Raw genomic sequence first — 15306 nt, 5'->3', positions numbered from 1 at the left:
GCGGGCCGTGCCGGAAGCGCGGCCGCCGCAGCCATGTAGGGACCGGTACCGGAGGGCGACGGCGCCGGAGCCGCCATGGAGGGCGCTGAGGACAGGTAGCGGCGGGAACCCGCCATCAGGGCGGGAGGGCGGACCCAAGCGCTGAGCAGGGGCGGCTGTCCCCGCTCCCCCGCCGCGGGGGGTGGGCAGGGGCTGGGCCTCCCCCCCCCCCCGCTTGGTACGGCCCCTGGGGCGGGGAGGGAGGCGCCCCCCCCCCCGGTGACGGTTCCCCGTTTCTCTCCCCTGCAGCGGCGCCGCAGCCCCCCCGCTGCCCACCCTCACCCCCCGGCACCGGCGGCTCATCCCCACGCCCTGCGGCCCCGTGAGTACACCCGCTCCCCGCCGAGAGCAACCCCCCCCCCGGCCTAGCTCCTCCGGGAAGGGCCTTTGGCCTCCCCCGGTACCGGCCGCCTCCTCCCGCTGCGGCCCCCCGAGGAGAAGCGGGGGGCGAAGGGGATTTGTGCCCCTTTGCAGCCGGGGCCGCACCTCGCGGAGCCTCAGCGCTGCCCGGGGAGCGCTCCCTTGTTTCAGAGCTTTGGTTTTGCTTAAAGCAAGCTGCGCTTTCAAACAGCGGATCTGTAGCTCCTCACAAGCTCCTGCATGTACAGAAATGACGAGAAATGTTCCCAAAATCTTTAAAAATACGTACAATGTGGTGTAGCAACTGCGCCCTAGCTCAGCCCGACCAACAGGTGACTCCCCAGTTCCACGTCTCTCCTGAGGAAGAATTTTTTTTTCTTTACCACCAACATCACAAGAAAGTCAAGTGATTTTTTTGCTAGCCTGGTGCAGTTTATCTGTTTCCACCATTTAAACTGCCTGGGATGAACGGAAAAAAAATCCTCTCCCAAATCCTCTGCACGTTGCTCAGAAGAGTGAACCTTTCTTTAGTTTTCTAAAACTAAAAAGCCTCGATAAGGGGCACTGAGAAAAAGTTACTTGCTGAACGTGGCTATGTTTTGATAGGCATAGACATGAGCGTTGGCAATCTCAGTTTCAGGAGATTAAATTATAACACCCTGGCCCCTGAGGCACTAAGAAAAGTAGAAGGCAGTCTGCAGGTATAAACCAGAAAAATCTAGGCTGAGGTTAATTATGAAATAAAGTTAAGCCTTCTCCCTTCCTCAGTAATTTTGGAGTATCAGTTCAACTGCGGAGTTTCTCTTCCTTTTTTCCAAGGAAAAGCCTGCACTTGAGTCATTTAGCTGACTTGCTTTAATGCATTTCTTAGGAATAGCAACTAGTTTATACTGCATTACGTGTTTAAAAATTGTTTTCCTTTACAGATAAAGCCTTGTTCAGAGCTATCATTTCCTGTGAAGATCTACTTCTGTGTCACTATTCTGTCTCTGCTAAGTGTAATAGGGCTAACCATAGAGACACTCGTTCGACAAACTGAGGAAGATTTCACCATTTCTCTTATTCAGTTAGTAGGAGTTGGTAAGAAAAATACTGTTTGCATTTTAAAACAAATAAATTTTTTCCCAAGGTAGTAATTAACCAGTGACTGAAGTTTCTTATTTCACTCCATTAGGCCTGATCTGTTACACATAGAATCTTCTGTTAGTTTAGCAGTAACGAGCTTAGATGGCTTTTGCCACTGTTGCTTTTCCCAGTAGTATTTTAGGGAAAGGATCAGTAATAGATATGGTGTCATCCAAAATATCTTCATGTGTGAATAGTGTGAAAAAATATTCAGGTTTTTGGAGGTTTGCTATAACTGGCTTTCTTACTGGCGTTTCCTGAGGCAGATGTACCAATGATTTTGCTTTCAGACAGCTGTCACTTTCTGTAAGATGTACTGAATGTTCAGCTATGCCAGAAAAGGCTTTCCCAGTTTAATGTCTGTGTCATCATATATTGGGGAATTCAGAGGTGTCCACACTCCAAGGCTTCACAAAACATCTCCTGACACGAGCCACGCTTATACCCAAGTTGTAGTTGGTTTCAAGGCACCTTCTTACATTGCAAGAAACCAAACGTACACGCAGTTTGATCTGAAATAAGAAAACATCTTGTCACCTCTCTGTGTTAAGTTTTGCAAGGATGTTGCTTTACCTGAAGTATGTTAATAAAAGACAATAAGGACCTCATTTTTTTTTTTTTAAAGCGCTTTTTTTTTTTTTTTGTCCTACAGGAAGCAAAATTCAAATTTTCTTGGATATTTCCAATTAGAGCTTCAGTAGAAACTTAGGTTCATATTGCTGGGTCCATAGAAATGAAACTTAACATGAAAATAAATAAAACTAAGTGTTTTAGGAAGTCCTCTTCAGTGGCTTTAGCAGGTCTTGGCTGTTGGCTCGCTGGTCCAAACAGCGTCGAAGAGAATAGAATCTCTGTGGGTGTAACACCTTGTGTACGAGAAGGACGTGCTAATCATAAGCAGTCATTGCTTTCCAGCTTTCACCCAGAGGGAACAAAGACAATAGATTTGTTCTAGATTCTATAATTAGACCCGTACAAACAATACCTTTAGTCCAAAACTCTGGTTTGATTAGCAGCTTTTCACACAGGACTCAGCATACCCACAAAAATTGCAATGTTAGAACAGGCCATTGGCACTTCCAATCTGTCACACTGTTTTTGTTAGCAACCACTGTTTTGTGCTTCAGAGAAAAATGAAGAACCTTCATAATAAACCAAATGAATCACGTGGTGTTATAAAACAGGGAAGTTGAAAGCATGCTTGCTAATCTATTTTTCCCCCTCCTACCTTGTTGATACTAATTAGTATTCTGTGCTGCCACACACACACACACACACGGGAAGAAGTGCACGCCTCTCACAAACCTCTGGTTTAAATTAGTAAAAAGAACCCCAGTGTATTTTTAACACATGACTTCAGATTTCAAAGTTTGAATGTAAACAAAAGTTGTTGTTTCAACATATTAGGCAGTAAAGAGAACAACATTCAAGGAACATGTTAAAACAATGACTGGCTTACCTTGAGATTTAAGGATGTGTAAGCTAACCTCCATAAACATGCCAAAATGATGGGTTTTATTGGGTAGACAAAGACTGACAGAACTGATAATAGTCCTTTAAAGAAAAGCAGATGCCCCGGCTGTAACAATCTCTTGGATTTACCACTAGACATATTTACTTTAAAGAGGGTTTGGGATTTAATTTGTTGAAAAATGTTCACTTAACCAAAACCAAGAGGATGTCCTTTATTTCAGAAATGCACATACGCTATCACTGCATAAATCTTAATGCTCAGAAAAAAGTTTGTTTTCAAATTATTTGTACAGACTTCTTCTGATTTAGAAGCCGTATTTGCAAAAAAAAGGAAATACTGTCTTAAATCTTTCAGGTCTTCCTGAGTTCATAAGCGTGCCAAAAAAGTCCCATGATTCACTTTGTAATTTGCCAGTCATTGTCAATTTTCTCAATCACTGCTAATAAAAGTGAAAAAGGAAGTTCATTCACTAGGTTTGTTTAGAGAGACTGAAGTTATTACATTACTTGGAAAACTTGTATGACACTTTGTCCACATGCCCCAGCTTAGCAAACCTCGATGATTTAATTGCAGAATCCAGGAAGTAGCCCTTTGGAAAAAGAAATCTATTGTTACCTGGTCTATGGTGAGAATTAACTAGTGTTTGCAGAAGAATCCTGTATAAGAACAAAGCACTGGTCCCCGTTTTTATGGAAGGAAAGCCTTTTCCTTATTTCAGCTTTGTCAAACCAGTGTAGAGTTCAACACTGACTGCTAGCTGTGGTGTTAAGAGTGGTGGGTTTTGATGTATTTTATAATGACATCACCCTTCTACATAACATCATCCTGAACCAGTTCTTTTCTGGACTATAGTTTGCAGGGTGGGATGTTTCAAACTTTCCACAACAAAAATAAACTGTTAGGAATCCAGTCTTAAGTTCTGTTTAACACACAAGCCATTTGTAGTGGTCAGAACCACACAAACAATACAGTAGAGGTATGTGTACGAGTAGTAAATTGCTTGTTAGTCACTTGAATGACTCTCACTGGGAAGATTATGTGATTTCAGTTCTTTAATAAAGATGGTGTTGCTTCATTTAATTCAAATGCACCGTTCAATGTAATGTTCAATATAGTATTAACAGAATAACATACCACAGCTGCCCGTTAATTTGGTTAGCTGATATGTTGCCATTTTCAAAGTGTTACTTCACGAGTAATTTTAAAATCTAACAAATTATTTAATTTCTTGTGTGCTAAGAGGGGAGAGTACTCATTTTAAGTAACTGATTGAGGCTCCCTGGTAAGAATAAAGACACGCTCTTGACCAAGGAGCCTACATTACACTTGACTTTCATTTTGTCATCTGGACCAAGTATAGTGAAAAGCTGCACCTTGTGCAGTCTGTTCACCTGATAACTGACCTTTCCTTCTCCTCCCCAGTGTTCTGTGTATACTATGTGAGTAGAGGAATCCTGCAGGAGAATCGCCAGGAGCTCATCGTCTTTGTTCTTTCCATCTTGCTAGTGATGTTCCGTTCCATTGTCAACTTCACAGTTCTCTCTGCTGAGCAAAAGCCAAAACTCCTGGTTAGTCTCCTGGTTTTAACTTTTCCCCACATCTTGGATTTGAAAATGTTAGAAATGCAAGGCATCTGTGATAAGGGCACTGATAACAGAGAAAAAACAGGCTGAATTATTCCTACCATTGAGTAACAAAATGTGCACCTCCACAATTGCAAATTTGTTTCTCTGAGCTGTTCTGTGGTTTCTTTATGTATTTTTATGTATCTTTCAGTATCGGAAAATAACATTAAATATCAAAGAATCTCCTCACACAGGATTACTGCAGAAGACATCCCTCACTTCACCTACTCTGCTTCAGATTTCTGTCTATAAAACGACTGGCCTAAGGTCACATAAATCTAACTGGAATCTCCCTTAGCCCCACAATGCAGCCATGTGGTTTTATGAGTAACAGTAACCTGCTGCAAGGAAACAAAAAGACAGTGTGCTAGGGAAAGTACTGCCATTCCAGATTATCTTGTTTGCATTTCGTAAGAAAATTAATACAAGGATTGCATTCTATGTGTTACGAAGATTTTGTAGTTAAACTTCCGCTTGCCGTGCCTCTCAGAAGACCTTCTCTTTTGTGGCTGCACGTTTATCACTACTGTGAGAAGGTGCTTCCTGGCTGTGAAGCCATCCAAAAATTATTTTTTGATAGAAGGGACAGCAACCAAGCTAGGAAGATGCAGCAAAGCAAAATTTTGCCTATTCAATTTACATATCGTTAAACATACTTATCTACGGCAAACTGGGTTATTAGGGTCAGTAAAGGACAGGCATCAAAGAGATGCAAATTACTTGAAGGTATGCATCCCAGTCATCAGTTTATATATTAAACAAGAACCTCAAAGTAAAGCCTGATGTAGATGATGTACTATTAAGGATTTTTTTTTTTTTCTTACTACTGTAAAAGTAACTTGGGTTACTATAACTCCTGCTTCCTTAGCAAAATTTCTGCGCCAGACTAAGGCATTCTAATATAAATATTCTCATACCAGTGTAATTATGAAGGATGTTTTGCCACTCCAGCCATCTTTAAAGCAGCAGATATTTTGTGTGAATGCCAGCAAAGTGTGGCTGACAGAACCAGTGTTTTCTGGAGTTGAGTAAGTAGAGCATTCAGAATAACACACCGTCCCCATCGAAAGCGGTGAGGAAGGTTCTTAGCAGTTGGTTTACACCATACAGGAAGCTTAGAGCCAGTCTCTATCAAAGAATACTCTTTCTTCATATGATAAATCTCTAACAGAACCTTGCTAAAAGTTGTCGTGACATCACAGGGAGTACAAAGGTTATGTTTCTCTTAAAATGCTATTAATAGGCTGCCTGGTTCTCCTTATTCCTTTCTTCTTTTTTTTCCAGTTAAAAGATTCAAGGTTAAAGACTCTCCCTGTTTTGGCAAGGCCAGTCACATCCTTATTTCTCTTTCCCATCAGGCCCGCTTCATTCTGATCCTCTTGGTTGGCTCCTTTGATGTGATCTGTGCCATCATCCTCATTCAGAGTCAAAGCATGATGGCCTTTCGAGTGGGTGGTGCTCTAGAAAGCCTGCAGTCACAATACTTCATGCTGAACCTCTGTTTTTCCATGTTGACCTTTGATCTTCAGGCACAGGTAGAGAAATCTTTCCCCCTGGGTTCCCTTTTTTCTCTCCTATTGAGAATATTTCAGACTAGCTGAGCTGAACTATAAACTCGCTAGAGCAATCCTGCCTGTATCTTACCTTTTAGGTAAGATTAGCTTAATAATGGTCATCTCTCCAGGGAGGCTTAGTTAAAATCCATTAAAATGAATCTATGTATTTTATCATTGTCCTGTTCAAAAGGAGAACTGAAACTTGTGGGAAGTTTCTCCATAGAAACAATTGTATCCAGAAGCTCCAGCCCAACTAAAAGGAGCAAAGTTGTCACTGCACATCATCTCAGCCTGCAGTCTCTCGCTCTCCAGCCATCCCAGCCCCTCCTACATTTGAGAAAACGATGCTGGGGTGGGAGAGGGGAGCCTGACCTAGCAGGGCAGTCGGGGGGAGGCAGCAGCCTGAAGTTACAGATCAGTGAAGTGAACCCAAGAAATTTTTTTTGGAAGAGTTTGTACTTCTGTACACTACCCCTCATTCTTGCTTTACTGCTGTCTTACATTATGCTTTATCTGGAGCACATCTTCCTGCCTTTGCTCTTCTTTGTTGTTGCTAACATGGCCTACAGGGAAGTAGGTCTGTCCTTGTGTCCCATTTTGTACTGTCTGTCAGATTCTGAGGAAAAAATTTAGCCTTTAGACCTGGGCCCAACTTACTGTTGGCAGGAGTTTGTGTCAGTACTTTTTGGTGGGCTGTATGTTCTCAAGCTAATAATTTTACCAACTCTTTGCCTCTTCTTTTTCAGCTCTGCTTGTGTATTCTGCTGATAAGCCTGCATGACATCACCCTTCTACATAACATCATCTCAGCAACAGGGGTTCTTTGGGCCTGCCTGAAGGTGACCATTAGCATCATCGCAGTAAGTGTTAAGCTAACAGTGACAGTGGCAAGGATAGTCAACTTCTGAGACTACATGTTCTCACCCTGAGCAATTAGCACAGGCTGGGAAGTCACAGCCATCCCCTTTTATGTAATACCACTAAGTGGAAGGGAGCCAGAATGGATCCCAGCAGAAAACAAGAGCACCAACAATAATGAAGTCAGGTTTCTTATAAATCTGCGTGTCTCGGGTGAGCATGCAGGATGAAACAACATCACACCATCAATTGTTCGTTTCTGAGGGACGCTCTTTTATTCTCAGTCCCTGATCACCTACCTGAATGAAACCTATAGGCCCACAGTATCTTTGGTATTTCCACATCTCTGAGGAGGTTAGGTGAAACTGGCAACAGTCCTCCAAATTATTATGAAAGTACAGATACAGTGAGACTGCACAGGCCTTATATCCTCAGGAAACCAAAAAGATGAGTGGTGCTTTATGGGGGCAGCTTCTTTAAAGGTGAGTGACAGTTTTCAGGTTCACATAAGGAGGTGTGAACTTGAAATGTACTTTTTCATGTCGGTCAGGCTGAACGTCCTCTGAAATCTTGAGAGCTCTGTTCCAAGAATGATTGCAGAATCAGGGCCAAAGTGCATAGCATATGTGTCTTATTACCAGGAAGGAGTTCAGGGGGTTTGTTGGCTGTTTAGGCTCCCTGAGTGTTTGCTTTAGCCATTCAGAGAAATTCCTGACCGCTGAAATAGACCTTTTCAAGTGTTTTGATTGTTTTCCTTGCTAAAAATGGAGCTAGCACCAAGCACTGTGCTTTAAAAATACTTCAGTAACTTCAGGTGAAGAGCTGCACAGAATCACCTTTCTCCTGGTCTTTGGGGTGCTGTGGTCACTGACAGCTATCCAGCAGGGAAAAATAGAGACAGGACTGTTAGTGTGACACTTTGGAATGCAGATGGGGATATTAAATAGCTTGCTTTCCTCCAGGGAGCTCCTTATACACCTCTGTGAGGCACTGGATTTTTGCTTGCAGTTAAATTGTCTCAGGTGTAGAAAGCAGGGAGTAATCAGAACCCTGTTTGTTTTCCTGCTAGGATTAAAAGTGTAAGCTTCCCAGCTCCTTTTCCCCCACCATCAGAAACAAAGTTGATCCAACCAGTTGCCATTCACAGATTTAGTTCTTTGCTTCCCCCTGATTTGCCTTTAGGCATTAAGAGACACTGTTAAGACAAGAAAGGTGCCTCAGTTAGATGGTCTCATGTCTTAACATACACGATACTCCTTATGCTTTCATCAATACCAAATGTGTTTCTTAATAGTTCAGCTAGTAATAATAAATGTCCTAGGGATAGGTACATATTCTTGCCATTTGCTCACAACTATGTTGGTACTACTGAAAAGCTACTTTTAACCCCATCAAGGGTAAAACATTACTGAGTTCTCTACTGGGAGAAGTTAACAGCTTCTTGCCTGAATAAGAAACAGGAAATGTAATAAAATTAATGAAAAATATTTAGTGCTGTATTTCAGTAAGTGGCAGCACTGCAGGACAACAGCAGCTTCGAAATGGTAGATAGGTTTTGTGAGAGCCTTGTAGCTTTGCATCCAAGGTAGAAACGATTCTGTCTCAGGCTAGAGCATGTAGGCAGTTTGACAGAGGGGTGGCAACAGGAACTCTTTTTCTTTACCCTGTTCAGACAAGTTTTTCATAATCAGCTTCTTGCAGATGATGTGGCAGTAGAGAAACACGTATCACTGTCTTGTCTGGTGTGCTCAGAAACTGCTCCTGCTATGAGGTGGTTATGTAAGAAAAGCATGAAGACGTACATAATCCACCAGAAAGTATAAGCATAAGAGAAGGGAAAACTTGGAAGTGCCTCATACACAGTCCTTTCTGGTAACCACAGTGCCTGAAAGCACAGCTAAACGTCATGCTCCCTTATTTCTGGGCTAAGGCACATGCCATTTCACAAGGGGATTATTCATTATTTTTCTTCTGTTTGTATACATGCTCTCCCATTGACTTTAGTGGATTTATTTTTCCTATCTCCATTGCTTATTTTCTCTCTTTTCTCCCTTTCATTACTAATTCTCTCTTTCCCTCTCCTCTTGTTTCTCAGCCTTTGTTTTCTTTTCCCTTTTGGTCTTATCCTAAGAGGAGCACTATGCACCACCACAGAAAACAGACACAAGAGTAGAGGGGGCAGAGAGGAGACAAACTCCCTTAGAGGAGGGACAGTTCCCTTAATGCTTTGGTAGAGGTTCATATATTGACCCTTGCAGAAGAATCAGTATTGGTTTTGGGGGGAATCTGTGGTTAATCAGATGCATCAAATCTTATCATAGGATTGGTGCAATCACTGCTTTCATTCCCAGTGACTCAGCTGTTTTTCTTTAGTTTGCTCAGACCTGCCCTTCCAGTTCAGGGCTGCTGAAAGTTGCTACCTGCTGGGAAGCAGTCCATCCATCCTTTCTTCTTTCCCAAGTCCCAAGGTTAACTGTAAAACAAAGTTTTTCCGACAGTTCAATCCTCTTGCTTCTCCCACGTTTTAGTTCTTAGTGATTTTATTTCTCTGTAGTAGAAACAAAGGCAGGGAAAAATGCACAGAGTGCTTTCAGTCTGTTAGCTGTGAACACATTAATTTGTTAGAGAAAAATCTGAGCGTACCCAAAGAGAAAGTACATCAGCTTAGCTACAACTCCAAAGGGTCAGCTGCTTCTCCATGTAGGCTAGTTGGGAGTTGTAGTGTATTGGAAGGCAGAGCTCAAGAGGATGCACAGATGGATCAGATCACACCTAACTGTCAAGATGTGCCCATGAAACAACCTGTTCAGATTTCATCAGCATCACTCCTGGCCCAGTTCTGCGACAAACAGAGACCTTATTTCCTGCTAAAAACATGTAGGTAGAGAAGGCAGGTGGAGAGCACAGTTAGAACTGAGCACTGAGAACTCAGCTAGACCGACACTTGAAATGCTATTGAAAAATCAACTTTTAGCCTTGGTAGAGTATATAACAACGAGTTATAAAGCTGTATATATATCTCATCTTATTTTACAGATTTTAAAAGAGCTGAAACCTCTAGTGTGGATTTTTCTGAGTCAGAATGTACCTGAAGTAGTTTATCTCATCTATCTGCTTTACACGGTAATTCATCCAACTTACTTGCTCGATACTGGGGCGCAGGGCTGGAGGCCTCCTCTTCATTCCTGGATCCCTGGGCCCAAAACATGGTGCCTCATTCCTGAGCAACCCCTTTGTTGTGGCTCCCGTTGGAATCAGTGAGAGCAGCAGGCACATCCCACCTCTTCAGGATTAACTTTTCAAGATAGGAACCATGTCAAATTGTTCTTGAACTGATTAGTTAGGGGGAGAGGCCCTGGAAGTCTCTGCAACTGGCAAAGCCTGCAGAATGATTAGGGAAAGATGCAACAAAATCTTCCAGTATAAAATACACAGTTTCTCAAAAATGCCTCCCCCTCCTTCACAAGAAGTCTCAAGTGATGCCAGAGCATTTGACTATCTGCAGGGCCTCAAGTCATTGTATTTTAAAGAATTTCTTAGGCATCACTCCCACTTGTCGATCCCGATGTAGCCAAAACAAGAGATAGTGCAAACCCAACAAACTCCAGCGTCAGGCATTTTTTTGGCACTATAATAGCAATAAATCACTTATCACTGGGGCGCCCCAGCACCCCCCACAACACGTGTGGAAGGAGGTGAGGAAGAAGAAGGGCAAGGGCAAAGCAAATTGTTCATCACAGGAAGGGCTCAAATGCTGATAGCAGCCAGCATGTCTCATACTTTACATAAATAGTCTCCAGATACTGATAAAAGTCCAGTGGCTGCAGTCATCCAAGTCCTTGGGGCTCTGGTTATTAAAGTGTGCAGTCAGATCAGGCTCTTCCAATTATTCACAGGCCTCTTTGATCTGGCAAAGCAGAGAAGGACCACACACTGTCTTTGGTGGCTATGCCTTCCTTGTGCTGCAGTTTGGAAGAAAAGTACAGGTGGTGGCTTCCAACATAAGAGTAACAGAACAACTTCAAAATAGCCAGGTCTCTTGGTTTTGCCCGATAACACTCAACATGCAAGAGTGACCAGCAAATGAGGGCACAGACATGCAGTGCAATACTCCTCTGCGCCAGAGAGATCTGTAATAGCTGTAACTTCTCCAGACCAATCCTTTTTAGCATCTTTTATCTGACAGGCAAAAAAAAAAAAAGGGGGAAGTAAAGTGCATTTTGACTCTATATAGCAGCTGCTAAACAATCCTCTGCAGCCTAAACAGGCAAACTGATAGAACTTAACAAAGTAACTGCACCAAAACTGGCCAGGCCATCCGTAACCTGCCTGGATTTGGGATACACAGCGCTGGGTTTGTTAATAAATCAAAGTAGTTAGAATTGTGCTTTTGGACATCTTGTCCTGATCCTCGCTCGGCCTGCTGGGGCTGTGACTCCAGCCTGCAGGACGGGAGGAGAGCACAGCTGGATCTCACTGTCTTTCCTCCAGTACTGGATTTTTGTAGAGGTCTCATCTTAGTATTAACATGCCTGATCATCCTTGGTTCATGGGAACTGTGATCCTTCTTCAAGTGCAGGATATAAATAATGTTGCTTTTAATGAAAAGTTGCCATTTTCTCTGTGTCAGACTCCTCAAAAAAGCACAGGTTAGGCAATTAGTAATGTCATAAGCACCCTAATCAGGCTAACCATGAGTGAAAATGGGATTGTGAAGCCAGCCCCCAGACATGCCTGACTACACCAGTGCAGTGACAGCCAGGGAACATAATTCATTCTGTGTTTTACAGCAGAAGGAAACTGAGACGTAAGATGAAGTCTGGTTCCCTTATCTCTGGCTTAAATGTTTTTTTCAATCTGGGTACAATACTGGTTTCATATGATTTCAGTGATGCAGAGATCAGAAGGTATAACACACTTAGTGACAGTCAGTGTGCAGCCAGGGAATCATGTAATCAGGAAAGTAAGACAGTTCAGAAGTGACCAGTTCCACCCCCAGTTAGTATCTAGGGACTTCTTTCAGAAATGTAGTGGTGGATTGCATTTTACAGCTTCAGGGTTTTGTGGCACGAGGTGTTGATCGTTGTATGTCTCCATTTTCCTGCAGGTGATAAAGGAGTGGGGCAAAGGGAATTCTTACACCCTGGAAGCTGCTTTCATTACTGGCTCTTGCATTTCTATTATAATAAAATCTGTGTTGTTTTGGTCACTGATTCATGTCTACCGCAGCTTTGGGCAGGGGCTGAGAGAAAGAAGTAAGTACTTAAAAAAGGTTAACTATGAAAGTTGTAGCCTATTGTATCACAGTCACAATTAAACAGAGAGCTTGCTAGGCCAGGAACACAGTTTGGGATAGTCACAAGAAAAGGCAGATCCCTCATGGCATCAAGCACTACTGCAGCCTCAGAACTTACTGGCCAGACAAAGTTCAGAAGCTTGCATGGAACATAGGTGATTTCTCCCCAAAAATCCCAGACATTAGTCAAAGCTGCTTCCAACCTATGCAAGAACTGCTGCTATGCAGAAAAACAGACCGGTGTGGAAAAATCTCTGTACAAGATACGTGTAAATTTTCTCCTTTATCATGTTGTATAACTGCCTTAAAACAACTAAAAGAGACAGAATAAAGGGACTTAGAGAGCCACTAATCTTCAACTACCCAAACCTCCTTTTACATGAAGGACAAACGCTGCTAGGTGTGGGTGTTGACTGATCTTCCTTTCTTCCCACAGTGTTTTCTTCCTATGGAAGGATTGGCTCCTGAGCATCCCCCTTGGGTTCTACCTGCAGCTCTTACAGAGTGAAATCGTAGCCGGGGAAGTTCTGATCAAGTACTTGCAGTCAGGATGCAAGATAATGGGGCAGTTTCACCGAGGTAGAGGAGGTTGCTCAGAATAATGTCTGTACATTTCTTGGTTCGTGTTGTGCTAGGGAACTAGAGCAGGGCAGCTGGTCATTTAATTTGAAGTGCACTTGGGAAATGAACAGTAAGCCTTTCAATTCAGTCAGTTTTGCTGACAGGACAATGCGTCTTTCACTCCTTGTTTCCCTTATGTTGCTTTGTTAACAGCAGGAGGTTCACAACATGCATGCGAGTAGAGAATGTTGTTATTATAAATGCTGTTTTGCTGGATATACACAAACATAATGAAAATAATTTGCACACCCATTTTATATAGAAGTGGATTGCCCTGCCATCATTTCTCAACTCAGCTCTGCTGCTGAACAGAGGTCAAGGCCCAACGTGGTTTTGATGACAGCTGTATTCCCTGATCTCTGCTATGGCTATGTGATGGCTTAACCCCAACAGAACAGCTAGGGCTCTTGGTCCTCCTCAGACTTCAGAATATTTCTATTATTATTTTTTTTAAATCCCAGCCACACATGAAAACTACACAATGTAATCTCATGCCTTCCTACAACGTATCTAACCCATGTGCCATTCCATACACCAGGGTGACTTGTTAAAACAAGCCTTCGATATTTTAATTTAAAAGTTTGGTATTTTATGGATTGGAATCTCTAACTACTGTCTGTCTATTTTTTAATAAAGTATAAACACCGTTTGTGCATGGATAATTATTTCTCCTATCAACAGCACGAGTTCAATGGGAAGCCTGTTTACAAACTTGAGTACAGAAGAGGCTGGAACTGCAACTCACACGTGCTGTGAACTTCGCCATCACAGTCCTCTTCAGATACATCTTTAACCTGCAGGTATCTGTACGCTGCAAAAAGTAATTAAAATACTTTATTGAAGCTTATTAGGGAAATTTACAAGGATGATCTCAAAAACTTCCATAATTTTCTCATCCTAGTCTTCTAAACCTGAAACAAATATTTATAAATAGCACAATGGAGGCACGAAGAGGTTAAATGTCTGTGGTCAGACTGCATACAGCTGACAATATCAAGAGAAAGCACGAGAGCACCAGCTGATGACTGTAAATTCATTCCACAAATCAAAATGTGACTATGAATTGTTGCTGAAATGGAGGAACACAATTAAACAGACTCAATCCTTTTCTAAAACAAGCAAACATGCAGCAGGTCTTGCCTAGAGCAGGACCAGTAAGGAAAGGCTTTGATCTTGCAGTAGGCCTGTACGTGGGCAGAATTAGCTGAAGAAAGGAGGCTTGTGCTAAGATTTTACCTTCATGGCAAGGGGATGGCAGAAACAATTGTATCATTAGAAGGAAAAAAGTTGTGATTACATTCAAAGGGTTATCTCCCTAAAAGCAGAAATGTGTTGTTATGCCTTGGCGAATTAACCTTCGTATTTTCACAGAAAAATGTTCTAATTCCTGACTAAGGGTTTGTTAAATTCCTATGGAAATCTGCCTGTTCTTTTTCACAAAGTTTTGAAGTTAATACTTGTGTAGGTAAGAGCTACTAGGCTGAATCTGTGAAAGTTTCCCAAGACACAATCCTGTCCTAATCTGCAGACAGTATCTTTGGCCTACAAGTACTTAATTTTTTGCCCTGCCACTCAAATTCTGGGTATAGACAATCTCTAAACCAACTGGTTCAGACAACCACCTTCACATTTTCTAATAAAGCAGGAGATTAATCCAGCTAAATCCAATCGTTTTTTGGGGTTTTTTTTACATTTTTTACTCATCACATTTTTTATTGTTATTCACCAATAGAAGAGGAAAACAATGGGAACAAATTACACTATAACCAAACAAAGGGAAGCTACTGCTCTACACGTCATCAACAACTTCCCCCGTCCAGAGCATTTAGCAAGTTTTCCCCAGAATGGTACGTAAAAGGAGATTTCAGTTTTAGGTAATTTACGCAAATTCTTTAAATAACACATGATAATACACAAACATTTCCCCTTTGCTCAATCTTCTTTTCCATGCTATATGAGCAGTCTCTCAAAAACAGCGTGGAGAGGAGCTACTTCTTCATATGCATTTCTCCCCAACAAACCGCTCACGCGCTTCATTTTTGCATGGTTATCTTCTACCCCTGTTCTTTGTTCAAGCCTCTGAGTTCAGTTTTTCAGTGTGCATTACAGAAAAAATGAACCATCGTGCTATTTTCCTATCACTACAAAGTATTGGTAGCTTTAATTGCATTTGTCTGGGTATAGTTTCCTGGTTTTCTGTTTTGAGGACAATACACATGATCAAACTTATTCCCCCTCTTTGTGCTCGTGACTCCCCTTAAAAAAGCTTCAAGCTGCTGTGCACACATGCAACAGCTGATATTAATCTGGATTTCAGAAAAGTTAAAAGGACACAGCACAGAAAGACAAAGA

The 15306-nt window shown here is 42.2% G+C and overlaps 1 protein-coding gene across 2 annotated transcripts; it reads left to right on the top strand.

The window, feature by feature from the left end:
* Nucleotides 1-2: 2 nt before the first annotated feature.
* On the top strand, nt 3-13603 carry LOC141969358 (uncharacterized). 2 transcript variants are annotated; one of them, XM_074925022.1, is made up of 9 exons: nt 3-95; nt 289-361; nt 1326-1479; nt 4421-4566; nt 5982-6158; nt 6926-7039; nt 10074-10160; nt 12145-12292; nt 12770-13603. In XM_074925022.1, exons 1-9 carry the CDS (start codon nt 76-78, stop codon nt 12799-12801), a joined length of 951 nt encoding a protein of 316 aa, XP_074781123.1. In that variant the 5' UTR covers nt 3-75; the 3' UTR covers nt 12802-13603. The 2 variants fall into 2 exon arrangements, with proteins under 2 accessions (XP_074781123.1, XP_074781125.1); XM_074925024.1 differs by lacking the exons at nt 10074-10160; nt 12145-12292.
* The last annotated feature ends 1703 nt before the right edge of the window (nt 13604-15306 follow it).

The sequence above is a fragment of the Athene noctua genome, chromosome 22 (assembly GCF_965140245.1).
Source record: "Athene noctua chromosome 22, bAthNoc1.hap1.1, whole genome shotgun sequence".
Taxonomy (NCBI): domain Eukaryota; kingdom Metazoa; phylum Chordata; class Aves; order Strigiformes; family Strigidae; genus Athene; species Athene noctua.
Note: the sequence above shows the minus strand (reverse complement) of the source record. Positions and strands in the feature narration are given on the sequence as shown.